The sequence below is a fragment of the Bactrocera tryoni genome, chromosome 5 (genome assembly GCF_016617805.1).
Source record: "Bactrocera tryoni isolate S06 chromosome 5, CSIRO_BtryS06_freeze2, whole genome shotgun sequence".
In the NCBI taxonomy this organism is placed as follows: Eukaryota; Metazoa; Arthropoda; class Insecta; order Diptera; family Tephritidae; genus Bactrocera; species Bactrocera tryoni.
The window spans coordinates 58,335,996-58,363,439 of NC_052503.1; the positions used below are offsets into that span (position 1 = coordinate 58,335,996).

The following is a 27,444-nucleotide window of genomic DNA, read 5'->3' on the forward strand; positions in this document are numbered from 1 at the left end:
TTTGAACAATTTTTGGTCATAAGATGACATACTTCAAAGGCATTACTCTTGCAAAGTTTTATTTCGTTCTATTAATGGCTTCTTAACCCTATTCGTACCACGTGCTTGTGCGGACGTAGAGTACCATGTAGTGACTTAGAGTCACTCGTATAAATAAAGCGGTTTAAGTATTATTCAATTGGTTTTATTTCAATGGTTAAAGTAATTTATTACAACAAACATAAAATGCAAAGTTATTTAGGGCCAATTTATTCACTCTCTCTAATGGAGCATTAAGTTGTAATGGAGAGTGAATAAATTGGCCCATACATAAATAAATGAAACGAATTCGTAATTAATATTAAACTACTAATTATTTTGCACACAACTCACGCATATTATAGCCTTTGGCGAGTGTTCATTGCAAGCATTTTTGGTGCAAATTTGGCAACATTGCATAGAAACCCTGCATTTTTTGTAGGGGCAACTGTCGGCGGCGAACTGTTTTGGATGGAGGCGGTAAACACTTATTGGTAGATAATGATGTTGATATAGTGTCAGTGATAACTGCTTTATTAGCATTTGACAATCGGCTTAAACTTCTTCTTTCGATGTTTGGCATAATTAATTCCCGGGACAAATCTGTGAAAAGTAATTTGCGGCGAGTGCCTTTTTTTGAATCATCCCATTTTGGATGTAAGGACAACCAAATTACTTTGGTTGCTATACAAGCGGCGTCTATCAAATTGTAAAAATGAGCTACAGGTCGTCTGCGAATTTTTCTTTTGCTTGTAAAAGCATGGCACAATTGATCAAACGTATCTACGCCGCCTTTTGTGGCATTTTAATATAAATTTATTTCCGATTTTTTGTCTCTGCGTCAATATCGGCAGTGTGGTGCATCGACGAGAACAAGAGAACAGCTTTATTTGTTTTTTTTTGGGACAAATCTTACTAGAGTCATGGTCTTTCGAAAGCCAAAAAGGTTGCTTCCTGCTTCTCGTTGCCGGGAAGGCAGAAAATTTTAAGGAATACATGCTTTGTTCTTTCGAAGAGTTCCAACACATGTAAGACGCTTTGATAAAAGATCGAGCAATAAATCAAAACTGGTAGAGAAATTTTCAAAAGTAATGTTTCGATTTGTACCCTCATAGAATTCGCAAAGTTGTTTGATGACATTCTGCGCCAAATTTTTCTGTCTATTAGCGCCTTCCTTACCCAAATAAGGTATTCCATGCAATAGATAACTCGTCTCACTGTCGCATATCCACCAAATTTTCATTCCATACTTGTCTGGCTTTGCAGGCATATATTGTCGAAATGAAACACGACCTCGAAAGGGAACGGAGCTGTTCATCGATTGTCAAATTAAAACCAGGCATATAATATTTTCTGAAGTTTTTTATAATGATGTCCCAAATATCTCGTATAGCAGCAAATTTATCACCCGCTCTACGAGAATTTCTTGTTGCTTTTTCATCAAATCGTAAGTAGCGCGATAAGTCCGAGATCCCAAAACTCTTTGTAGTCACTTATTCCATTTTTTCGGATTCCAGCATCAGTCAGTAAGCCTATGAAGGCGCGCATCTCAATTTCATCAGTTTGCTTCCATTTTTGTTACAGCTGTTCAGTAGCATTTATATTTGTGCAATCAACAATAATTTTCAGAACGTCATTGTTAAAAAATAAGGTAAATCCATCCGATGGAGACTGAATGTGTTTGCCTGGCGGCAACATTACTTTGTTTACGCTTCCTGTCACTATGTTATGAGAAGGTGTCTTCCCGGTAATATTTGGAAGTTCACTCCACTCAGTCCCGTCTTTACCAACAAAAACATTTACAAGAGACTCCACTTCTTCAGTATCTGATACACACATTTATCATCCACTTCAGAAACAGTTTCACAGCAGTCCTCTTCGCTATCAGAAGACACTACATCTTCCAAATCATCAACAATTACTGCACATTCTGTCTTATTATCACTATTCTCATCATCACTATTTGATATATCTACGCGAATTTCCATTTCTGCCAATCCTCTCCTCTTTGCCATTTTTCTAAATATTTCAATAATTTTATAGTTAAACTACAAACTATAAGTTTGCAACACAAACCTTTAGTAATTAAAAATTTCAAGTATGTAACATATAACTATACCAAATTTTCTTTACATAAACATAAACTGCGCTAAATAATACAACCTGCTGCTACAAAAGACTGATTTTTTCTCTGTTGTGAATGATACAAGAAGAAATGAAATAAATATGTAGTAAAAACATCAGCTTTGCAAATTATGAAGAACTCAACTTTTGCACATGTTGATCCGATATCTATATCAAAACAATGTTTTCATACAGTGACTGTAAGTCACTACGTGGTACTGTGCGCAGCTATAAACATAAATTTATTTTAACAAATATCTAAAAAAAACAATTTTATTATGGATTATGAATTTTTTCAAAGGTGAATTATGATTGAACGAATACATTAAATCTTGCCCAAAATTAAAAAAATATTACAAAAAGTACACCAGTATAAATTTAAAAAGTGACTCAAAGTCACTACGTGGTACGAATAGGGTTAACTTGTATACTAGAAAGTGAAAGAATCCAGTGAAATTAAAATTGTGTTACATGGGAAATAGGCGTGGTTGTAGTTCAATTTCACTTATTCGCTGTAGCATAGATATTTTTGAAAAGATTTATATGTATATCAAATTTAGTTGAAATCGGTCAAGAAAGTCCCGAGATATATGATTTCACCTAAGGTAGGAGGCCAAGCCCATTGTTCAATTTTGACTCGCCTTTTTAAAGCCCTCATATACCATATGGAGGTAAAATCATTGTCGCTGGCGTATTTAGTTAGTGATTTACATATAGCGCTTTTTGTACTTTTTAACAGTACCGTTAGATGAGGAGTGACAGGGCCGGCCCGATACAATTTACCGCTATAGGCAAATACCAAATTTTGCGCCCCTTCTAAGCCTATTCTTCCACAACAATAAATTTTATTACTTTTGAAAATTATTGAGGTAATTTTTTTGAAAAAAAAAACACTCATAATTCAAAGTTTAAATGATTAACATACACCTTTATTACAATTTTCAACTATACAGGTAGTCGAAAAAGGCTTTTGCTATTTTGTCAGTAGAATTAAATTCGGGGAAGTTGAAAAAATGTACAGCGGTTCAAAAATGAGTGAAAATAATGAAGAAATTCGTTATACTTTGAAAGTTTTATTAAAAAAAGGGAAGAATGCCACGCCCACCACCAATGAAATTTGTGAAGTCTACGGAGACAACGCTATATCAGTTCGTGTATCACAACAATGGTTCACTCGATTCCGATCTGAACACTTCGAAATTTCGATTTACTCTGATGAAAGTTTTACACTGATGAAATAATGTCTCTAGCGGAAAAATGGCAAAAAGTGGTCGACCAAAATGGTACATATTTGTTTATTTATTTATTGGTATGAAAAAAATGAGTTAAAGTTTGATTAGCTATACGACTACCCAATTATTATTTTATGAACATCATTTTAATGCGTAGTACATAAAAAATAAATGACTGAAGAGGAGCAAAACATTTCCCACAGTTCCTTAATATTATATTTGCTGTTTGCAAATTCTAGCTTGCCTCGCCCAGATTCGGAATTTTTCTCCAGAGGCTCAGCAAATGTTTCACATTTCTAAGTATTTATACAAAAAAACTGATTAAAATATTTTTCATAATTAAATGCAGAATATTCAACTACAACTACTTTCATTGAGAGTTTTAGACCCAAAATCGGACAACCATACAAAGATATCAGCAGTCAAGAAAGCTAAAACTGAAAAAGTTGCAGAGAAACCGCCAGGCTGAGTAAAATGCTATCCAAAGAACATACCAATACTGCTTACATAAGGGCGGAAGGCAATGCTTGGACCTCCTCTACAAAAGAATCTCTGGAGGTATTTATTAAAACGCATTTCCCTGGAGTCAGCAAACGCCTTTAACGGGGTTCAACCAGAACCACCGGCTAACGCAGCTGATTACCGAGGTCATATAGTAAACAAAAGTAAAATTAAATACGTCATAAATAGTTTCTCACCATTTAAAGCGGCAGGTCCAGACGGGATTATGCCCATAATGCTGCAAAAGCTAGAAGAACCAATGGTTCTAAGGCTTGAAAATATATACAAAGCAAGCATTCAACTGTCTTACATCCCAAGAAGTTGGAATGGAATTAAAGTGGTGTTCCTTCCAAAACCAGGCAGAAGAACACAGGATTTTAGACCTATAAGCCTCACATCATTTATGCTGAAGGTACTGGAAAAGCTAATGGACTTATATATGTACCATGGCGGATACGTTATCGAAGTCCCAACATGCATACATAAAGGACCGATCAACCGAAACTGCCCTTCAATACACCATGGCTGCATTTCTAGATATAGAGGGAGCCTTCAATAATATAGAAGTAAGCACTACAATTAATTCTCTGACACATGGCGGCATAGACGACATTGTGTGCAGATGGATACAATCGATGCTTAAGAATAGGAATATTATAGCATCAAACGGCGCTGCAAAACAAACAAGTTATGTGAGTAAAGGGACTCCTCACGGAGGGGTCCTTTCCCCGCTTCTATGGGCAGTAGCGCTGAACGAAATACTACTCCAACTAAACGGTGGAGGATGAAGGCAGTAGCATATGCAGACGATATAGTGTTGTGGTATCAAGCATGTTCCCTTCAACAGTCAGTGAGATTATGGAAAGAGCACTACAACAATGGACCAGGTGTTAGTCCTAATAAAACAGAACTGATGCTATTCACAAACAAAACCTGTTTCAACTTACCGTACTAAATGGTACAACACTCTTTCTATCCCCCTCAGCTAAATACTTGGGGGTGGAGATTGACTCCAAACTGTCCTAGAAAATAAATATAGAAAAAAGAATAAAAAAAGCATATATAGCCTACTACACTTGCAAGAGAATCGTCGGCAATAATTGGGGCCTTAAATCTAGTATAATCATGTGGATGTATACCGCTGTCATAAGACCTATACTCACATATGGAGATCTGGTATGGTGGCCAGCGCTAAAGAAACAATACAACATTAGAAAATTAAATGGAATACAAAGAGCAACATGTGCAGATGTTACTGGTGCAATCAAGTCATGATTTAATGTTGAGCTTTCAATCTCAAAAATTTCTTAAAAAAAATAAAACAAAATAAACAAATAGCTAAAAAGTGCATTAAGTGCAAGCGTTAGGCAATAACGCCGAAAGTGATAATCAAAACATAAAAAATCACTAAAAAATTAAACTAATAAAAATAACAAATAAATGCGAAATAAAGCAAAAAAACAAAAGCATGTGCGCAGCGCAGCCCCACCAACAAGGCTCCTTTCCTAGGATCCTTTTTTTCACAAATGTATTTCTGGGAAAAATAAGAAGTCATATTTTTGGACTACTGTATAATAATTGCGGCATAAATTTTATATACAGTGGAACTTCCTTATAGTGAATTCGCAGGGGACTTGAAAATCGCTTCTCTATATGGAGACTTCATTATATAGAAATTAATTTTTTTCTTTCGTAATTTTATTTAAAATAATCAATATCTAAGTTTGGTTTGAATTACATTCTTCCATTTTTCATTTTCAACAAAAGCTTCCAAATCATTTAGACAGTTAAAAACATTAATCGGTACGTCAATTTTCATCTCCACAAAGGTTCTAATACAGTTAATGGAAGAAGAAACTTGTCCTAATGTAGGTAATGCCTCATCAGTATCTGCCATTTCTTCTTCAGTGTCCAAATCGACTTCATCGATATCTAAAAAGGAAAAAAAAGAAATTATGTTTATTACATAAATATTTGTTTGGTTACAACAAAAATAAATATTCACCAGGTACAGCTGGAACTCCGCGACTTTCTAGAACGCTGCTAAGGATATCTTCCTCGGAGGGGTTTTCCGAGATCGGCACATCAATATCAACATTGACATAGTCCTCAAATGATGCCTCGATATTTGTCACTTTTTTAAATGAAGACTGCAAAGCAACCAAATCCGCTATTGAAAGGTCTTCTTCATCCCACTGCTCAGATGGATTCTGCATGGCATCTTTTGAAAATTCTGCCTTTCTAAAACAGTTGGGAATTGTTTCTGGTTTAACATAGACATCCCATACAGAGCTTAAATTTCGAATAGCGTGGAGTAAGTCTATGGTAAAAACAGAAGTTCCCCCATCCAGCTGAGCCAATATATTCGTTAAATTACGTTTTCTGTAATGTTGTTTCATGTTGTAGATAATGCCTTGGTCCATTGGTTGCAGTAACGAAGTCATGTTGGGAGAAAAATAAGCAAGCTGAATGTTTTTTAGCTTGTCTTTTACATCTCTAGGGTGCGCAGTGCAGTTATCAACAAAAAGTAAAACCTTCCTGTCTTGTTTACCAATTTTTTTGTCCAGCTTTAGAATCCATTTGGTAAAAATCTCACTGGTCTTCCATGCTTTTTTGTTAAACTCATAATCGACATCTAACGATTTTACTCCCTTAAAGCACCTCGGATTCTTCGCCTTTCCGATTACAAGCAATTTAAGTTTTTCCGATCCAGTCATATTGCTTCCCACCATGACAGTTATTTTCTCCTTGCTTTGTTTTCCTTCAAAGCATTGCTCATTTTTGAATGTCAGTGTTTTATTTGGCAGGCATTTGAAAAACAATCCAGTCTCATCGGGCTTTAAGATGTCGTTTGCGTTGTAATTTTCAATCAATCTTGGTAAAACGTTCATTACCCATTCTTAGCGATTTTGTAGGTTGGCGTCAGCACTTTCTCCACATAACGTTTTTTGAACAATACCATGGCGTTTTTTGAACTTATCTAACCAACCTGTACTTGCCTCAAATTCATGGTGTCCTAGTGCTTCAGCAAAATCCTTGGCCTTTTGCTTCAATATTGTTCCAGATAAAGGAAGAAAGGAATATCTTCAAACTGGCAAGTTCGAAGCCTTTTACGTTTTACGCTAATTGTCGCATCTTCAATCATTTCCTTATTTTTTAGAATATTTGATAAAGTGCTGGGAAGTATTTCAAACTGATTAGCAATATCTTTTTTCGTACCTTCCCTTCTTTAACTTTGTTAATAATTAATAACTTTTTTTCAAGGGAAATGCTGCTTCGATGCGTCATTTTTACTTCAATTTCTTAACCTCAGTATATACAGTAATAAACCTTTTCTTTGTTTACATACATATACTCACCTCCAGAAAATCTTAGGGTGTTGTATTGCACTTTTTTTTGCTACTTTCATGGTAATCAGGGTGTTGTGTTAGCATTTAAACTACATATAAATTTTAAATTTTGATGACCGCGACTTTAAAAGATATTAAATAATGCAAGTGTTTACGTTATTTAAGTGATTATATTGAATTACTTTGCATATATGTTCAATTTTATTGCGATATTAGTTGTTGTTTAATGTTAAATCAGTTGTTTTTTTTTAAGCAATTTCTAAACACGCTTCAAGTATTTCCAAATTTTTGCATGCAGTGGGATACAATCCTGGGTGGTAATTTGTCGTTTGACATATACAAATTGACAACTCGTTAGCCGTTATAGGAAAACATCAATTAGAAATTGAGTTTGAAATGAAACATATGTCGAAGTTTTTAATAAGAATACATATTAGTGTTAATAATAAAGTTTATATTCAAAATTTTAGAGCCTTTTTATTGCTGCGAAAATTCACAACCCGACGTTTTAAAATACTTTTTATAATATGTTTATTTTAAGTTGTAAAGGTGAAAATAGGCCTACTGGGGAACCGAACACCTAAAAAACGTCGGTAACGCGCTTTATTGCAAACCTCTGGGTAGGTGTGGAAAATGCAAAACTTAAATATTCAAAAATAAATGATCAAAAATAGTATACGGATGAGAATTAGAACGATGTATTAAAAATTCAGCTTCAAATGCCTAAATATCTTCTTTCTAAATTAAAATTATTGGTAATAATATTTCAAAAGCTTACGAATACAAACCGTTTTATGTTTTTTGTCTGTCAATTGTAAACAAAAACATTCAGAAGAAAACTCACCACCGAGAAATCTAAAAACAGGGCTGCTTTTTATTAATAAGAACTCACTAAATAAAGAATATATTACTATCAGTAAATAATATTTTTATGGGCGAAACATGACACACTATAGCGTTTAAATCAAATATTAGTAAATATATGTCATTAATAAATTATTTCCTTTTATATTAAGCAACAATATTTATAGTTTTCATTATTTAATAGAATAAATTTGCTAAGTATTTACTACCTCTGAAAATCCAAGATGGCCGCTATTCACCCCTCAGAAAGCTACCACGAAAAGGTTATCTACTGTATATACTGTGTTCTTAACACAACTGATCTCCTACTACAATGTACATATGTATGTATGTATTTTCATTTTGGGATTCCCCGTATTACATTTCGTTTATTTCTGAGAATACGCAGTTACAAATAATTGAGTGTAACCGAAAACATATTTGAAAAAATTCACTATACGGAGACAAAAACGTATGAAGCTTGATTTTCAAGCAGTAAAATTTGTTCATTATATAGAAAACTTCATTATATAGAAATTCATTATAAGGAGACAAAAATGCACCGAAAGTAGAACCAAAAAGCTGTGTCTTCAAAATGACTTCATTATAAGGAGAGCTTCATTGTAGGGAAGTTCACTATAAAGAAGTTCCACTGTACCAATTAAAATGATAAATTTAAAATGAGCAATAATATTTTATTTATGCTTGTATAAGTTTATTAAATTTAAGACTTCTAAATTAATATTTCAAATAAATTATATTTATTTCGACTATTACAAAGTGAAGATGTGCCAGATGAACTTCATTTCTTCAAAGAAAATTGATGACCTTCATGAAATATGCATATTCGTTATCATTTCCATATATGTATGTATACCAATAGAATTTGTATGGCATATATGTATGTATGTAAGTACATACATATATTATTTCTTTTGCACATTTGTCTGTATGTTTGCGAAAGCAAATGCGAGCCATATGCATACATACATACATACATATACATATATGTATACATTCATAATAACAAGTGTCGCACGCATCTTTCGCATGGCCGAAACTCACACTTTGTCAAAGAGTCAATGTGTCGAAGCACTGACACGACGACAAAGCGTCACAACATTGTGTTGCTGGTAGAAAATCCGAGCTGTGCCGAAAGAAACTAACAAACGATCGCCGATTGTCACCGCTTCCCTTGCTGCTCGAAATATGTAAGCGTTAAACGTTTAACGCAACCTTTTCCAAACTCGCATAAGAAGTATAACTTCAAAAAATGAATAAAATACCTATAAAATAAATTATCCAAAGGTCAAATAGCTCGTGAAATGGGCATAAGGGATTGGAAAGTGCGTATTATTATACGTATTTTAATTGATTAGCTCGAAAAAAGGGCAGTGGACGTCCGAAAACTCTAAAACCTCGTCAAGAACGACAAATTAAACGGATGTGCATTAGTGATCGCTTTCAATATGCTGGAACAATCAATGCAACATTTTATGAAACCACTGGGGTAAAATTAACTACAAGTTCTATGCAAAATGTGCTGAATAATCTTGGATTCCGACCGCGACGTCCAGCAAAAAAGTTTATTTTCAGGATATTTCAGCCCCTTGCCATAGAGTCAAAGCGGTAACCAAAGCATAAAAACATTTAAATAGATTTCTCAATAATTTATTACAAACACTTACAGGTTTCAAAACAAAAAGATTTTTATGGAATAGGGTCTCTCACGTGGCCAGGAAACAGTCCAGATCTCATTCCTATTGAGAACTGCTGGCATTAATTGGGCAAAATGATGGGCAAAATGATAAGAGAAAAGCGTCCAAAAAGTCTAAAAGAAATAGAAAACATTATTGAAGCTGTGCCGAATGAAGAAATCAATAAAAATTATCTTCAACGCTTTTTTGAATCGATGCCTAAATTAGGAGGAGGGGGTGTTCTACAAAATACTTAGAATTTTTTTATACAAAATATGTTATTTTGATTTGTTATGTATTCTAATGCTAAATAAAAATCATATAAAACATAAAATATGTAAATAACTTGTTCTAAAAGTACATTATTGTTCATAACAAAATTTACTTCTGTGGTTTGTTATAGTGTGTTTTTACATTTTTCACTATAACAAGTGTTAAACTATAAGTTTTTTATATAAAAATGCTTGAAACATAAACTAAATAAAAGTGGTTGACCCTCAAAGAAAAATGTTTAACTTAGAATAATATGAATCCAAATTTTGCGCTATATAAAAGCACTCGGTAGAGTGCGTGGGTTTTTTTTTTTCGCCGAGTGTATATTATACATATACATACATATGTATGCAGAAGGAAAAAGTGTTCACACCCCAATTATAGATTGAAAAATGTTGGAAAGTATTTTTTATTATAGGTTATATAGAAAAAAGAATCACGCGAAAATACAAACAAAGAAAATCCTACATATTTGGTGTTTAAGATGTGGCACGCTCGTTTTCCTCATAATTGCGGGGCATCTCGACAGGCTGTGCAAGCGATAACTTGAGAAAAAATGAAGACATTAACAATCAAATTCCCTAGAGCAAACATTATAAGAGCTCCTACCAACATATAGGCAAGTTACACAATTGCCTAGGGCGCCAAAATCTTAGGGCGGGATTTTGGCAAATTTTTTTTACATAGGTATAAATCTACGATTTCTTATTTCTTTTTTGTTGACCCCACCATGATCAACTTTATTTATTTTCACAACTTATTCAAAAGAAAATACCGCAAATTCTGTAATAAACACGTGCGGACACTAACGGTTTTAACAATAAAGGTAAAATAATGTAGTGACATGACAAAACAGCCAAATAAGACAAATAGTGAATTTTGAGCAAATAGTGCCAGTTCAAAATAGGAATATTAGAAAATTTTCGACTGCGTGGGTTTTTTTCGCCGAGTGTATGATTTATACTCGTATTTAATATACACAAGTAAGTAAAACTCTTTGATAATATTATAAAATTTATATCATATCGAAGTGACTTTCGCGGAGTATTTCTTTCTGCATTGGCGGCCTTCGGCCGCGCTTTAAAAAAATAACCCTGCACGAGCAATACAGAAGTGCTGAACCCATTGAGCGCGACACGACATGGCAGCACGACACTGAACTGTAAATGGCGTCGTGAATCTTTCTACATGAACATTTGTAAGAAGCAGCGACATAACAATGGCCAGCATGTTCATAAGACAACATAGCTGTCCATTTTGTAGGTACATAATTTCGTTGTGGGCATACTAATACCTTTCTTTTCAATGAAATTTTAGTATTTTGTTCCAAAGTGAAATTTTTTATGCAAAAATTAAGAAAATAGGTAAATTTATTTGTTTTAAATTATCAATTGTTATTACAAATGATACATATAATAGGGCTATTTTATGCTTTTATTTGTAAAATAATGTCAGGTTTGTTAGATCTTTGAATAATTTTACATTTTACATATCTCATATCATAAGTCTACTGTCGTTGGCAAATATAAAAATATATTGAAGTTAGCGAGAGCGACAACTGTCGGCCTGCAGTCGTGTAGTCGTGCAGCTGTCAAAATAGCTATGTAAGAACGTGTGTATTTTAATATTTGACAGATGTCGTTGCAGTCTGTTGCGCTCAATATGTTCAGCACTTCAGGGTGACTGAAGTACTTTTGCGTAGTACTCCTTTATTATCTACGTATTTTATTAGGTAATATTATTATTTAATATTACTAAGTTGTTTATTAAATTTAAATAAGAACATATCTATATGCATGGAAAGATTTTTTACACTTATTTTAATTTGAAATATAATTTATAAAAGCTTGTTTTTATTAGAACTAATAGCGGGATCCTGTAACCAGTCTCTAGTCTCTATTTGAGACATTTTGAGGTAAAGTCTCAATTTGTGACTAGTTACTATTCACTAAACAGTCTCTAGCATTAGTCTCAAACTATTGCTTCAAATTTGAGACCTGATAGTTAGCAAGTCACAAAACTAACAGCCCTATTCTGAAAAAACCTCTCAACTGAGTTGAGAGGAAAAATTTGAGAGATTTCTTGTGAGGCATATTTTGTGAGGCTATTCTCGCTCAAACCTCATAAGAAAAAAGCTTAAAAAAGTCACCACGTGAGGTAAAAAGCTTTTTGCTGTCAAACAGCTGTTTTAATAAAAATAAACAAACAAAAACACAAATGGATAATAAAGATATGTATGCGTCTGTGCTTGAGGGTGAAACAATCCCAATATGGGTACAATCGATTGCGCCGATTGTGCCCTTGATCCCAAATTTCGTAAGCTAAATCTTTTTGACGAGAAAATTGATTTATTTATTTATATTTATTTTTTTTTATTTATCATCTGCTGAAACATGCGCTTGAAGGGAAATAAATTTCACTGCTCCTTATCCATACTTAATTTCAGAAATAGCGGCAGAGCTCCAGACACAGAGGATCTGGCTCCATAGGAGAGTATATAACTATTACTAACGCATTTTTGGTAAGAGCCATGCCCGTAAAAATACAAACACGCCAGGAAACGTGAGATCAAAAGATATACTACTGATCTCTCTGCACATCATGCGGCACCAATTCACCTATAAGTACTTTACATAGCGATTTTGGGAATCGAAATGTATTTATAATTGTTGTGTCTTGCATAGTAAAAGGATCGCTTTTGTCTCGTAAACCCTTCAAAATTTTCCTCCTACCCCCGATTCCCCTCCTCAACAATTTCCGCATATGTACACAAAGATGAGTTCCTCCATGCTATAACATAACATCCATAACACTCAAATATTTTTTAAAAAATGTCAAATATTGATGTAAAACAAACAAGCACAGATGTTTTTTATTATGATGGCTGCTTTCACACGTCACAGATATTTGTGATAATAGTGAGCATTTGAGTTTTTGAATTTTTGCCAGAATAAGGTAACCCTCACTATAGTGAGAAACATCACTGTAGTGAGGTTGGTGACTTTTGTGAGGGCATGAGAATAGGGCTGTAAAAACAACTCTTGTCTGCTATTTTGAATATACTGAATAGATATTAATCGATTGTCGTTTTTTATATTTTGTAAGCAACTCAAGCACGAAAGGGTTAGCGTCGTTTTTTTATATTTTGTAAGCAACTCAAACACGTTAACCCTTTCGTGCTTGAGTTGCTTACAAAATATAAAAAAACGACAATCGATTAATATCTATAAATCAATTTTACATAAACTTCGTAAATATTATGAAACAAAGTGAACATATATTTTTATTTTTACTGATAATTATGTTTTTTGACTATGTTATAGAAAATTTAATATTTGTTATATTCTATATATATATTCATTGAAGTGTAAAAACATCTCTGATTAATGAAATGTAATAGATTTTGTGACTGTTACTTACAGAGTAGCAAAATCGTCTCAAGTCTCAAAAATTGTCTCTAACTTAAAATCTCAAATTTAGAGACTTGAGACTGTATCACAGTACAGAATCGCACGGTAAGATTGCTAAATAAAGAAAGAGGAATTATAACGAAAAAGCGAATTGCTCATATTTGCTTATTATCATATGGCAGAGCTCCATTTCCTCATAATTGTTAGTCGGCTATTACACGAAGCAACTTTTGTTGCGGCAACTCTTGGTTTATAGGCGAGGGGGCGACGAGGAGAGGAGAATCGTGCCGAGTTTCCAGTGTTCAGCAACACACTTTGTCTTCTTACTCGTAACAGTTCGCTGCGACGTTTTTCGGCATTCGTGTTCTTTCTTTCGTCGTACATAGTTGCATTTGCGTATCTTTTTTTGAAATTAATATTTTGAATATATTTAAAAAAATTTAATTTCATCTTTTGGTAAGTAATTTGCAAATATGTATACAAATATACATAATATAACATAAATATTTTAGAAAATGGAGTATGATGAAAAAATCGAATTGATTAAAGATACTGATTCAGACGATAGTGAAAAGGGTGATATATGTCAAGGTCTGTTATATACTCTTTGTTTTAATTTTGAATCATAAATAAAATGTATTTCTTAATTGATAGAACTGATTAATATACATATGTGATAGAGTGGCCCAAATATAAGGAAAAAGAAACGATAATGGGTTAAAGTAAAGAGTAGACAATGGGTCAAAGTAAAGTAAAAGAGAATGAGAAAAAAACTCGAACAAAGTTGCGCAACATAAGTTGCTCGTGTGAAGGTAATGGGCGACAGCAAAAGAGAATCGCCCGAGAATTAGCAAACAGAAGTTGCTTCGTGTAATAGCCGACACATTAGCACATAAATTATGCTCATTACGAGTGTAAAAAGTAATTTTTAAAATAAAGATTTCTTAGGTAAACACCTGCAAAAAGAGTAAAATGTGGATGTATTTAAATGTTTATAGTTTAATTTAATTCTTCCTCTTCTTAATTGGCGTAGACACCGCTTACGCGTTTATAGCCGAGTTAACAACAGCGCGGCAGTCGTTTCTCCTTTTCGCTACGTGGCGCCAATTGGATATTCCAAGCGTAGCCAGGTCCTTCTCCACTTGCTCCTTCCAACGGAGTGGACATCTTCCTCTTCCTCTGCTTCCCCCGGCGGGTACAGCGTCGAATATTTTCAGAGCTGGAGTGTTTTCGTCCATTCGGACAACATGACCTAGCCAGCGTAGCCGCTGTCTTTTAATTCGCTGAACTATGTCAATGTCGTCGTATATCTCGTACAGCTCATCGTTCCATCGAATGCGATATTCGCCGTGGCTAACGCGCAAAGGACCATAAATCTTTCGCAGAACTTTTCTCTCGAAAACTCGCAACGTCGACTCAACAGTTGTTGACATCGTCCAAGCCTCTGCACCATATAGCAGGACGGGAATTATGAGCGACTTATAGAGTTTAGCTTTTGTTCGTCGAGAGAGGACTTTACTTTTCAATTGCCTACTCAGTCCGAAGTAGCACCTGTTGGCAAGAGCGATCCTGCGTTGGATTTCCAGGCTGACATTGTTGGTGGTGTTAATACTGGTTCCTAAATAGACGAAATTATCTACAACTTCAAAGTTATGACTGTCAACAGTGACGTGAGTGCCAAGTCGCGAGTGCGACGACTGTTTGTTTGATGACAGGAGATATTTCGTCTTGCCCTCGTTCACTGCCAGACCCATTTGTTTTGCTTCCTTGTCTAGTCTGGAGAAAGCAGAACTAACGGCGCGGGTGTTAAGGCCGATGATATCAATATCATCAGCATACGCCAGCAGCTGTACACTCTTATAAAAGATGGTACCTTCTCTACTAAGTTCTGCAGCTCGAACTATTTTCTCCAGAAGCAGGTTGAAAAAGTCACACGATAGGGAATCGCCTTGTCTGAAACCTCGTTTGGTATCGAACGGCTCGGAGAGGTCCTTCCCGATTCTGACGGAGCTCTTCGTGTTGCTCAACGTCAGTTTACACAGCCGTATTAGTTTTGCGGGGATACCAAATTCAGACATCGCGGCATAGAGGCAGTTCCTTTTCGTGCTGTCGAAAGCAGCTTTGAAATCGACGAAGAGGTGGTGTGTGTCGATTCTCCTTTCACGGGTCTTTTCCAAGATTTGGCGCATGGTGAATATCTGGTCGGTTGTTGATTTTCCAGGTCTGAAGCCACACTGATAAGGTCCAATCAGTTTGTTGACGGTGGGCTTTAATCTTTCACACAATACGCTCGATAGAACCTTATATGCGATGTTGAGGAGGCTAATCCCACGGTAGTTGGCGCAGATTGTAGGGTCTCCTTTTTTATGGATTGAGCAAAGCACACTTAAATTCCAATCGTTGGGCATGCCTTCGTCCGACCATATTTTACAAAGAGGCTGATGCATGCTCCTTATCAGTTCTTCGCCGCCGTGTTTGAATAGCTCGGTCGGTAATCCATCGGCCCCCGCCGCTTTTTTGTTCTTCAGGCGGGTAATTGCTATTCGAACTTCTTCATGGTCGGGCAATGGGACGTCTGCTCCATCGTCATCGATTGGGGAATCGGGTTCGCCTTCTCCTGGTGTTGTGCATTCACTGCCATTCAGCAGGCTGGAGAAGTGTTCCCTCCATAATTTAAGTATGCTCTGGGCATCGGTCACTAGATCATCTTTGGGGGTTCTACAATAGCATGCTCCGGCCTTGAAACCTTCTGTAAGCCGCCGCATTTTTTCGTAGAATTTTCGAGATTACCCCTGTCGGCCAGCTTATCAAGCTCTTCATACTCACGCATTTCGGCCTCTTTCTTCTTCTGTCTACAAATGCGTCTCGCTTCCCTTTTCAACTCTCGCTATCTATCCCATCCCGCACGTGTTGTGGTCGATCGTAACGTTGCGAGGTAGGCAGCCTGTTTTCTCTCCGCTGCGGCGCGGCACTCCTCGTCGTACCAGTTGTTCTTTTGCACTTTCCGAAAACCAAGGGTTTCGGATGCAGCTGTACGTAAGGAGTTTGAAATACCGTCCCACAGTTCCCTTATACCGAGTTGTTGATGAGTGCTCTCAGAGAGCAGGAGTGCAAGCCGAGTAGAAAAACGTTTGGCAGTCTGTTGTGATTGCAGCTTTTCGACGTCGAACCTTCCTTGTGTTTGTTGGCGTGCGTTTTTTGCTGCACAGAGGCGGGTGCGAATCTTGGCTGCAACAAGATAGTGGTCCGAGTCGATGTTAGGACCTCGGAGCGCACGCACATCTAAAACACTGGAGACGTGTCTTCCGTCTATCACAACATGATCGATCTGGTTGGTAGTTTTTCGATCCGGAGACAGCCAGGTAGCTTGATGAATTTTTTTGTGCTGGAATCTAGTACTACAGATAACCATATTTCGGGCCCCGGCGAAGTCGATCAGCCTCAACCCATTTGGGGATGTTTCCTCGTGGAGGCTGAATTTACCGACCGTAGTGCCAAAGATACCTTCTTTGCCCACCCTGGCGTTAAAGTCGCCAAGCACGATTTTGACATCGTGGCGGGGGCATCTCTCATAAGTGCGTTCCAAGCACTCATAAAAGGCATCTTTGGTCACATCGTCCTTCTCATCCGTCGGAGCGTGGGCGCAGATCAGCGATATGTTGAAGAACCTCGCTTTGATGCGGATTGTGGCTAGACGTTCATTCACCGGAGTGAATGATAGTACTCGGCGACGGAGTCTCTCTCCCACCACGAATCCCACACCAAACTTGCGCTCCTTTATATGGCCACTGTAGTAAATGTCACAAGGACCTACTCGTCTCTGTCCTTGTCCCGTCCATCGCATTTCTTGGACGGCGGTGATGTCAGCCTTTATTTTCACGAGGACATCAACCAGCTGGGCACCTTCCCAATTAAGGGACCGGACATTCCAGGTGCATGCCCTGATATCGTTGTCCTTATTTCCTTTGCCATGGTCGTCATCAAAAGAGGGGTTTCTCATCCGAGGCTGTTTGTCGCTTTTCATTGGGATAGGCTTTTTACGTGGCCCCCTATGCAGGGGATGTTTCGCCTTCTCACTTTAGCTCACCTTCGAACGGATGTTCTTAGGCTACCCAGAGGATACTTGGTCAAAGACCGGAAGTCGTGAGCTGCTTGAGTCATATGTTCAAACAGAATCGTTTCTGGCCACTCCCAAGTGAATGGCGATCAGAACTTTCCTCACTTGCGTGAATTAATTTGAAGTAAAAAATGTGCGTAAAGTGTGTTTAATGTGGTGAAATAGCGTGTGGAAATTTTGGGAATTTTTGAACTTTGAAGTCAAATATCTCGTAAACTAAGCGTTTGCGGTACCTATAACCCTATACATTTTTTTATCAGGAGGATTCTTTCCAACGGTACCTTCAGATCGCGGCGTCAAAAAAATCGGAATTGTGTCAAATTGTGTAAAACAAAACCGTATAAAAACAGAATTAGGTGTAATATATGTGCCGTTAAAAAATATTTGTCCTACAATCTGACAGTTTTATATTTTTTTCCAAACTTCAAAAATATCTATGCTGCAAACTTACTGTTTTTAGTTTTTTAGGACCACCCAAGCACTTAAAGGTTTTTATTTCAGTTACCTTCAAATACAACACTGTAATACGAAAAAATTTTGAGGGTCGCCCTGACTAACAAATGAAAACAAACATCTGTCAAAAATTAAGACTGTGAACGCATGTGTTTCTATTTTATATTTAACTTATCGTATAATTCAAAGATTTTTTAAAATAACACTATGAGTGACGAGGAGGAGCAATTTAATCCCAAAGCACATAAGAAACTATTGCAAGGCATCAGCAGCCTGGGCAAAGCTCAACATATTAGGAAAACAACACGTAATGAACCTATACGTCAGCAGGATGAGTTTCAATTGGTAAAACCTGGAGACGAATTAGCTGCACGTTATCCAGTTGGCTTGCATGATATTGTAAAAGTATTGCAAACAACTAAGAAACATGTAGAAGCCGGAAAACAACTGAAAGTTGTACAGTCTTCAAAAAAAGTACTTGATAAGCCACTAGAAACTCCACAAGCAAATCGTCTTAAACGAGGACTCGGCTATGATAAAACGAAGAAAAATTTGGGACGTTGGGACGCCGTTGTGTCTCAAAATCGTAATGCGGAAACTCAAGTATGTATATAAATATTTGAATTGTTTTATTGACATACATTATTTTTATAACTCAAGGTTTTTCCTCTACGGTCCGAAACTATTTATGTTGATACGTCTTTATACCGTAAACCATTGGAACGATCGCTTAAGTCTGAATTAGCTATCGCGTTGGAAGCAGAACAAGCACGCCTAAAGGCCGCAAAGCGAGAATCAGCAGGTGACACAGAAAATGTAGAGGAACTAGCCAAAAGAGAAGCAGAGTTATTGAAGAAAAAGCTAACAAGAGACGAACTTTTTGCGCGCCGTAAAGAGTTAGCATACTTAAAAATTAGAGAGTCCCAAAAGTCATTAAAAGCACGCAAGCAAAACAAAATAAAATCGAAAAAATATCACAAATTGCTTAAAAAACAAAAAATGCAAGACCAAATCAAACAATTTGAGATTCTGCAAAAAACAAATCCTGAGGCAGCTTTAGAGAAATTGAATGAGTTAGAAAAGAACAGGGTTTTGGAAAGAGCTAGTTTGCGCCATAAGAACACTGGGACATGGGCAAAGAATTTGCAAATACGTGCAAAGTATGATAAGGACGTAAGGAAGGACTTGTCTGAACAATTGCAAATTAGTCGTCAATTAACGCAAAAGAAAGTCGATAGCGATGATGACACTGATGATGACAATCCCACAAAGGCTTCCCACATCAGCACTCAAAAAGAGTTGAATGAATCTGATCCCTTCAATCCATGGACGCGTTTAGAAAGCATTCAAAAAGACGGAGGTACTAATGAAGTTGAAGGTGAAAACTGGAGAAAATATTGGCTGGATCGAAATGAAAATGAAAAAATGTTGGATGAATATAAAAAGCTTTTAGTTGAAGAAGATATGTCTGATGAAGAACAACAAGAAATCAAAGAAACAACAAAAAACGATGAAAAGTTCGTTGATGAGGTTGATTCAAGAAAAAAAGCTACTAAACAGAAAGTGAAAAAAGCTAATAAAATAAGCAAAAAGGTCATAAAAGCAAAGAATAAAACTACAGTGGTCGAAAAAGAAATTAAATATAGTGGAGCTGGTGAATGGTTAGTTGAAGAGACTAACATTTCCAATTCGGAAAATATTTCCAATGATACCAATATTGATGATATTTTTGATAAGCAAGAGGACAAAATTAAACAAAAGGTGACTAAAAAAATGAAAGAATTGTCCAAAAAGGCTAAGCTTTTAAAAAAGACTCAGTTGAAGGATACAAAACAAAAAAAACGCCTGAAAAAGGATGAACTGAAGAACTTAAAAGATTTATCCTTTAAAAAGGAATTGAAACGGCCAATAATAGACGAAGAGCTCGGTATTGAAGGAAAGAGTAAAAGCAATGTTGAAATCAATATGGAAAAATTTAAAAAGGATAGTCAGTCTCTACAGACTGAACCACCAACAATTGAAATAAAACCTTCCTCAATTATTGATCCAAACAAATTGGCTGATGTGAAACTTAAACAACATGTAAAAAACTTCATTGGTTTGAATGAATCTATTGGTGCTGTAGACGATGACGTGGACGTAAGTGGCGATGAAGACAATTATAAGGTTTACTTAGATCAACAAATGACAATCAGCCAAGCATTTGAAGACGATGATATTATTGCCGACTTCACCCGCGATAAAGCTAAAGACTCGGAAGTAAAAGACGCAGAAATCGATTTGTTTATGCCTGGTTGGGGTTCATGGGCTGGCGCTGGTATTTCCGCTGAGCGACAAGCTGCTATTAAAAACAAACGTCTAGTTCTTAAGTTAGCTAAAAAGGAAAAGCGTCGTGATGATAATAAAGGTGGCCTTTATATCAACGAAACTGCGAGTAAACAATTACGATCTCATCTTGTTTCTGAAGTGCCATTCCCATTTACCTCTGTAGCTGATTATGAAGGAAGTATTCGCGCAACTATTGGACGAAATTGTGTTCCGGAAACCGCTTTTCGTATGCTAACACGACCGGCGATCATAACACATAAGGGTCAAGTAATTGAACCCATGGATCAAAGTGAAATAACAAAACCGCAGCGCAGGTTAAGACATGTAGTTGATAGAAGGATAGCAAGAATGAATGAAAATCGTCCAGCAAAAATGGTTAAAACAAAATAAAAATACTACAAAAACATTTTAAAAAATGCGTATGTATTAATATAAATTTTAGTCTTTAACTGCCGTTTTGTCATATCGACTATACAGCTTAACTGATGCTGAGTGAAAAAACTCGTTTGTTAAAATAATTGGTATACAAATAAATTACAATACAGGAATATAAGCAATCGTGTAAACATTTACATTCATATCTATGTATATAAATAAAAACAAGTAAGGAAAGATAGTTCGGGTGTCACCGAACATTTTATACTCTCGCATGATAAAGTGATAATCGAGATTTCATTATACGTCATTTACATATTTTTCAAATACCGTATTTTTGTAAACTTTTATTCCGCTATCATCATTGGTTCCTAATGTACTATATATTATACAGAGAAGGCATCAGATGGAATTCAAAATAGCGTTATATTGGAAGAGGGCGTGGTTGTTAACCGATTTCACCTATATTTCGTACATGTCATCAGGGTGTTAAGAAAATATTATATACCGAATTTCATTGAAATCGGTTGAGCAGTTCCTGAGATATGGTTTTTGGTACATAAGTGGGCGAGGCCACGCCCATTTTCAATTTTTAAAAAAAGCCTGGGTGCAGCTTCCTTCTGCAATTTCTTCCGTAAAATTTAGTGTTTCTGACGTTTTTTGTTAGTCCGTTAACGCACTTTTAGTGATTTTCAACATAACTATTGTATGGGAGGTGGGCGTGGTTATTATCCGATTTCTTCCATTTTTGAACTGTATATGGAAATGCTTGAAGAAAACGACTCTGTAGAGTTTGGTTGACATAGCTATAGTAGTTTCCGAGATACGTACAAAAAACTTAGTAGGGGGCGGGGCCACGCCCACTTTTCCAAAAAAAATTACGTCCAAATATGCCCCTCTCTAATGCGATCCTTGGTGCCAAATTCCACTTTAATATCTTTATTTATGGCTTAGTTATTATACTTTAGAGGTTTTCGGTTTCCGCCATTTTGTGGGCGTAGCAGTTGGCCGATTTTTCCCATCTTCGAACTTAGCCTTCTTATGGAGCCAAGCAATACGTGTACCAAGTTTCATCGTGATATCTCAATTTTTACTCAAGTTACAGCTTGCACGGACGGACAGACAGACGGACGGACGGACAGACAGACATCCGGATTTCGACTCTACTCGTCACCCTGATCACTTTGGTATACATATATAACCCTATATCTAACTCTTTTAGTTTTAGGACTTACAAACAACCGTTATGTGAACAAAACTATAATACTCTCTTTGGCAACATTGTTGCGAGAGTATAATGAATCGTCAAACTGTATGTACGCTCATAATTCAATAACACCTGGACCAATTTGGCCAATTCTTTTTCTTAAATGTTCGTTGAAGTTCAAAGATGGTTTTTACGGCCAGAAAAATTCGAATAATTTCCGGAAAACCCCTAAAAACAGCACTTTTCTTTTCCCCATACAAACGTTATATAAAAATGAATGTTTGTTTGTTAGTAACACTAAGAGAACGGTTGAACCAATCTTGATGAAGTTTTAAAAGGTTGTTTGTTGTGGATCGGGAAAGCTTTAGAAACAAAATACCTTATACTTTTCATGAGGAGATATCGGAAAATTGGACAATTCCAAAAAGTAACATTTCCATACACATTTTTTAAATTTTTCTTTGTTTTGTTTTTCAATATTTTGATTCGTAAATTATTTGAATCGTTCAATTGCGGTCGCTTGCTTTTTTATTCCGGCTATCCAAAGGAAAAATGATTGAAAACTATTCAGAGAAAACTTGTGTGTTTAGCACAATGTGATCAATTGCATATTGAAATTTGTTACGAAGCCACGAAGAGGTCGCGCTAATATTGGTCGGCGTTCTTTTTGCCATCAACGTATGGCAGCCCAAAGAAAGGCAAGAAGTACTCCCAAATGCGATGACATACGTGCGGAATTATAGATCGCGGTCAATCAGCTAGCGATCGTAACGATATCACAGCACGACTTTTTAAACAATAGCTGCGATGTTTGATGGTCTTTATCTTGAAGCAACCTATGGTATATATGGTGCTGTTAAATGCTGAATGTATTCTGTTGAGTAGCAAAAAAGAGGTTTGCCGCACGCACACATTTTTATTTGGATGCGGATGGTGATTACACCAGATCATATTGTGAATGGTACAGTGTGTGCAACTTTTTGAGAAGCATGCCAGCAATTGGATTTGCTGGAACTGTCGAAGATCATTTCGACATATCAGCCTTCAAATGTGCGTTAATTATGGGATACGAAAAAATGACACTGCCGATGACATTTTACATTGTATTCGCTAAGAATTGGCAAATTCCGGTTGATACTTCCAGTGGTTTGATATCAATTTCACCTCCCTTTTGTCAATGCACTTCAACGGAAGATGAACTCATCACGAATATTTATCAGAACATTGGCCAAATTATCGTAACTACGATTCCTTAAGTGCACGCACAATTTTAGCTGCCAAAATACTGGTGTTAATAACTTAAACTGGAAGATTCAAAGTCAAATTCCGGGAGGTTTGTGCTCATATAAATCGATCGATCGTCTTGACAAGGAAGACGAAACCGTAAATTATCCAGTGGAATTTCCAAATTCTTTGGAGAGGCTTGGTATGCCCCAGCAACATTTGCGTCTCAAAGTTGGATTTGTCATTATAATGTTTAACAATCTTCATGCGCCGAAACTATGTAATGGAACCCGACTAATTATGACGCAGTTAGCGAATACAGGGGACAGCCATTTCAGTTCAAACGTCTTCAATTTCCAGGCAAAATTGCCTTTGCGCTAACAATCAACAGGACACAAGGAAATCGGGAAATGCTATGTTCCAGATATATGTGGCGTGTTGACGAGTTGGAAACCCATCTTCTATCATAATCTTATTATGTATACGCATGTGCGCATTCAGAAATTCAAATCATGATTTTATCACTTATCAATATAGTAATGTATTACATATAGTAATGTGTTCATGCATTCATATATATTTATATGTACATACTTGCATACACTTCCGAACAAATAATGCACAAGCATACAAAGATACATATGCGTACACATGTGAATATGTCACCAACAAAAAATTTAAACATTGTTCTACAAAAACAACAATTGTCTAAATAGCAGAAGCATCACAAGTCAATCAGGGGTGTTGTGGAATCTGATAGTTGTCGGTATCAGAATTGAAACCGATCAAAAAAAAGCAGTAGGTGTCATGAATTCAGACATTACTGGTTTGATATTCGAAACAGAATTTGTATCGGTTTTGGGTGTCACGGAAACCAATTTTATCGGTTTTGCTGTCAGAAACTAAGCAAGAGGATAATCGCACACAGATTTGAAATGCAAGTTAAGAAATCAAGTTATTTTATTGTTACGAATTAATTTATTTTTATTTTTATAGGCGAAAACATAAGAATAAAACACGTAATATTTTAATTATTGAGTTTTGAAAAACAAAAAAATTGGGATATTTAAGGGGGGAGCCTGCTTTAGCGGCTTAAAAAATCGATTTTTTTGAGGTTTTTTTTGGGAGGGAAAGAACTAATTGATTAAAGCGAAATTTCTAGGGTTCATAGTTATATATTTAAACAACATCCAAACATTTTTTGAATACGATTTCTTTGATATTCTGCCTTAGGGAAGCAATTGTTCGATGCATTTCGCATGTGCATTTGTCGGACGGCGGGCAGTATGCAGGTTGCAATTTCTATCGGAAACAAAAAAGAGATTCAAATTTGTTAATAACTTATGTTCAAGTTAAACTAGGAAAATTTCAAAAACAATTGTAAAATTCTAAAAATTTTTTAATTCGGAATTGATTAAAAACTTTAATAGGATTGCTTCCTAATGTATTCGTTTGCAAGTTTTGTAAAATTAGTAAACAGCTGGTTCGAATATTGGTTTTGCGTATGTTCGAAAAGACGAAAATCCAATCAAATTCTGTGACATCATTGATAATCAGAATTGGTTTGCAATTCTGACAGCTAAGCAATTCTGTCTTGGATTCCACAACACCCCTGAATATGTCAGCCAAATTGGCGAAGCCCAAATGTAGTAAATTTTACAACAAAAACGATTTCATTCATAAACGCAGGCGCAAATTCCACAAGCGACCTCGCTTTATTCATAAAAACTGACGCCGTAACATCTCCCCGAGCAAGCCTTTGCTAACAAGCATCTTTTCGCGACGATGGCAAAAGCTAAAAATCATAAATTGAACATCTTTCTGGTGTTTGTTCTAAGAAAGAAGTGAGAAAAGTGGCAACATAGCTGTTGTCGATTTGCAATATTTGTCAATTCTAAAATATTTTTCCGTGGCTCGCAAAATGCAGCGTGGATATGTATGCAAGCTCATACAAAAACATACATATTTACGCTAGCTTGTTGGCGAAGCTGTTCGAGCAGCAAGGGAAGCGGTAACAATCGGCGGCCATTCGTTTATTTTTTTCGGTACGGCTTGGATTTTCTGCGTGCAACACTGGTTATTATGAATGTATGTACATATGTATGTGGCTCGCATTTACTTTCGTAAACATACAGACAAATGTGCCAAAGAAATAATATATGTATGTATGTATATGCCATAGAAATTCTATTGGTACAAATATGGAAATGATAACGAAATAATGCGAATATACATATTTCATGAAGGTCATTAATTTTTTTTGAAGAAATGAAAGGAATGACCCAAGACGTGTTTATATGAGCACATTTAAGTTCATTTGGCACATATTCATTTTGTAATAGTTGAAATAAATATAATTTTTGAAATAATAATTTATTTAAAATTATTTTTTATTTATTTTTTCCCGATTTTGTAAAAAAAAATTAGAATTTTTACCATTTTTCGGAAAAAAATGGTTCATGCGATACAAAATAATCACTCACATGTGACTCAGAGAATGCTTTTTTTTATTCTCTGTGTGACTTTGTATATTTTTCTTCAAAACATTTCTCTTTATTCATTCTCGCATGAATTCAGTCGTTTTCATTCATTCCTTCCATTTCTTTAAAAGAAATTAATGACCTTCATGAAATATGCATTTTCGCGTTATTTCGTTATCATTTCCATATTTGTACCAATAGAATTTCTATGGCATATACATATGTACATACATATATTATTTCTTTGGCACATTTGTCTGTATGTTTACGAAAGCAAATGCGAGCCACATACATATGTACATACATTCATAATAACAAGTGTCGCACGCTGTTCTCTGGTACAAGTACGTCCGAGCAGCGAGCTTCCGCCTGTACGACAGGTTCAGCACGGTGGTCATGTGGCTACACAAGCTCGCAGCCACCGGGAGCAAGGATGAGGTTGCGAATCAACCCAGCGAGAGCAGGGGTGAGAGGTCCTGTAGCCAGCGAGCAGAGCTACCCTTCACGCAGGAACTCCTCGATGGTCTAGGAAACCCACTGGATGGCAGCGCATTTGACGGCGGGTATGAGGATCTGCCCCTCATCGAACCACTATTATAGTGGCCGTCAACACGGAAGTCGCCTATGTGAACTTGCATCACGCGGCGGCAGCTTCAGCTGTCATAACGAGCAGGTTCACAGCGGATAAGATGGGCATCCTGCTGATCCAAGAGCCTTGGGTCTACAGAGGAGAGGTTAAAGGCCTCAAGACGGAGTTCAATACGGTAATCTGGGATCTCTCAAGCGAGAGACCTGGAACTTGCATAGTGGTCAGGAATAATATTGAATTCTTCTGCATTTCAGAGTTCCTGACGCAGGATCTGGTGGCGCTGCAAGCCAGGGACTTTGAAGGCAAAGACTTCGTTCTGGCATCCGCCTATTTTCCAGGGGAGGCATCCACAGCACCCCCAGAGGTGGTGGAGAGACTGGTGGTGTACTGCAGAAGGTACAGGCTGCCTCTGATCATTGGCTGTGTCGCGAACGCCCACCACTTGGAATGGGACAGTACAAACTGCAACGCAAGAGGTGAGTCGCTTTTAGAGTGCATATTAGGTAGTAACTTAGCTATAGAGAATGTGGGGTGTGAACCATAAGCAGGAGAGAGGTGCTGGACATCACCTTGAGCAACGAACCTGCGAACGGATTAGTCTCACAATGGAGGGTTTCGATGGAACCCTCCTTGTCAGACCACAGAATTGTAAGGTTCGCGCTAAGGGTAGAGGTCAGACAACTCCCCCCAAGACGCAACCCTCGGAAGGCAAACTGAGATACCTTCAGGGAGATGCTAAGTCAGGAATTGAGAAGGGAGGAGCAGACTGACAATAGCGTTACAGGCCCAGGAATGGAGAGTAGGTTATCGCGCTGAACGGGTCTATAATTAACGCGTATCATAGAAGTTGCCCCCTAAAAGTGCCCACAGACAGGCGCAACTGTCCCTGGTGGTCATAGAAACTTGCAGATCTCCGGAAAAAAGTACGGAGTCTATTTAATAAAGCAAAACGTACGGGGGTCTGGGAAGAATATAGGGGCAACCTCACCCTACATAATAAGGAGATTAGGTCTGCAAAGCAGGCAAGCTTCAGGAGATTCTGTCAAAATGTCACCTCCACACCTGAAGCGGCTCGGCTGCATAAGGCTCTGGCTAGAGGCACGACTGACACAGTTCTAGCAATCAAAAGAAGTGATGGGACATTTATGACCAGTGCAGAAGACAGAGCGCACTTCCCGGAGACAATTCGGGAAGACTAGTGTCTACCCGTGATCGAACACAAG

The 27,444-nt window shown here is 36.7% G+C and overlaps 2 protein-coding genes across 2 annotated transcripts; one reads left to right on the forward strand and one right to left on the reverse strand.

The window, feature by feature from the left end:
• Nucleotides 1–5,586: 5,586 nt before the first annotated feature.
• LOC120778375 (tigger transposable element-derived protein 6-like) lies at nt 5,587–7,159 on the reverse strand. Its single transcript, XM_040110162.1, has 2 exons — nt 5,881–7,159; nt 5,587–5,807 (listed from the first exon to the last, which is right to left on the reverse strand). Exons 1-2 carry the CDS (start codon nt 6,764–6,766, stop codon nt 5,587–5,589), a joined length of 1,107 nt encoding a protein of 368 aa, XP_039966096.1. The 5' UTR covers nt 6,767–7,159.
• Nucleotides 7,160–18,151: 10,992 nt separating this feature from the next.
• On the forward strand, nt 18,152–20,899 carry LOC120778108 (U3 small nucleolar RNA-associated protein 14 homolog A). Its single transcript, XM_040109811.1, has 2 exons — nt 18,152–18,621; nt 18,679–20,899. Exons 1-2 carry the CDS (start codon nt 18,226–18,228, stop codon nt 20,734–20,736), a joined length of 2,454 nt encoding a protein of 817 aa, XP_039965745.1. The 5' UTR covers nt 18,152–18,225; the 3' UTR covers nt 20,737–20,899.
• The last annotated feature ends 6,545 nt before the right edge of the window (nt 20,900–27,444 follow it).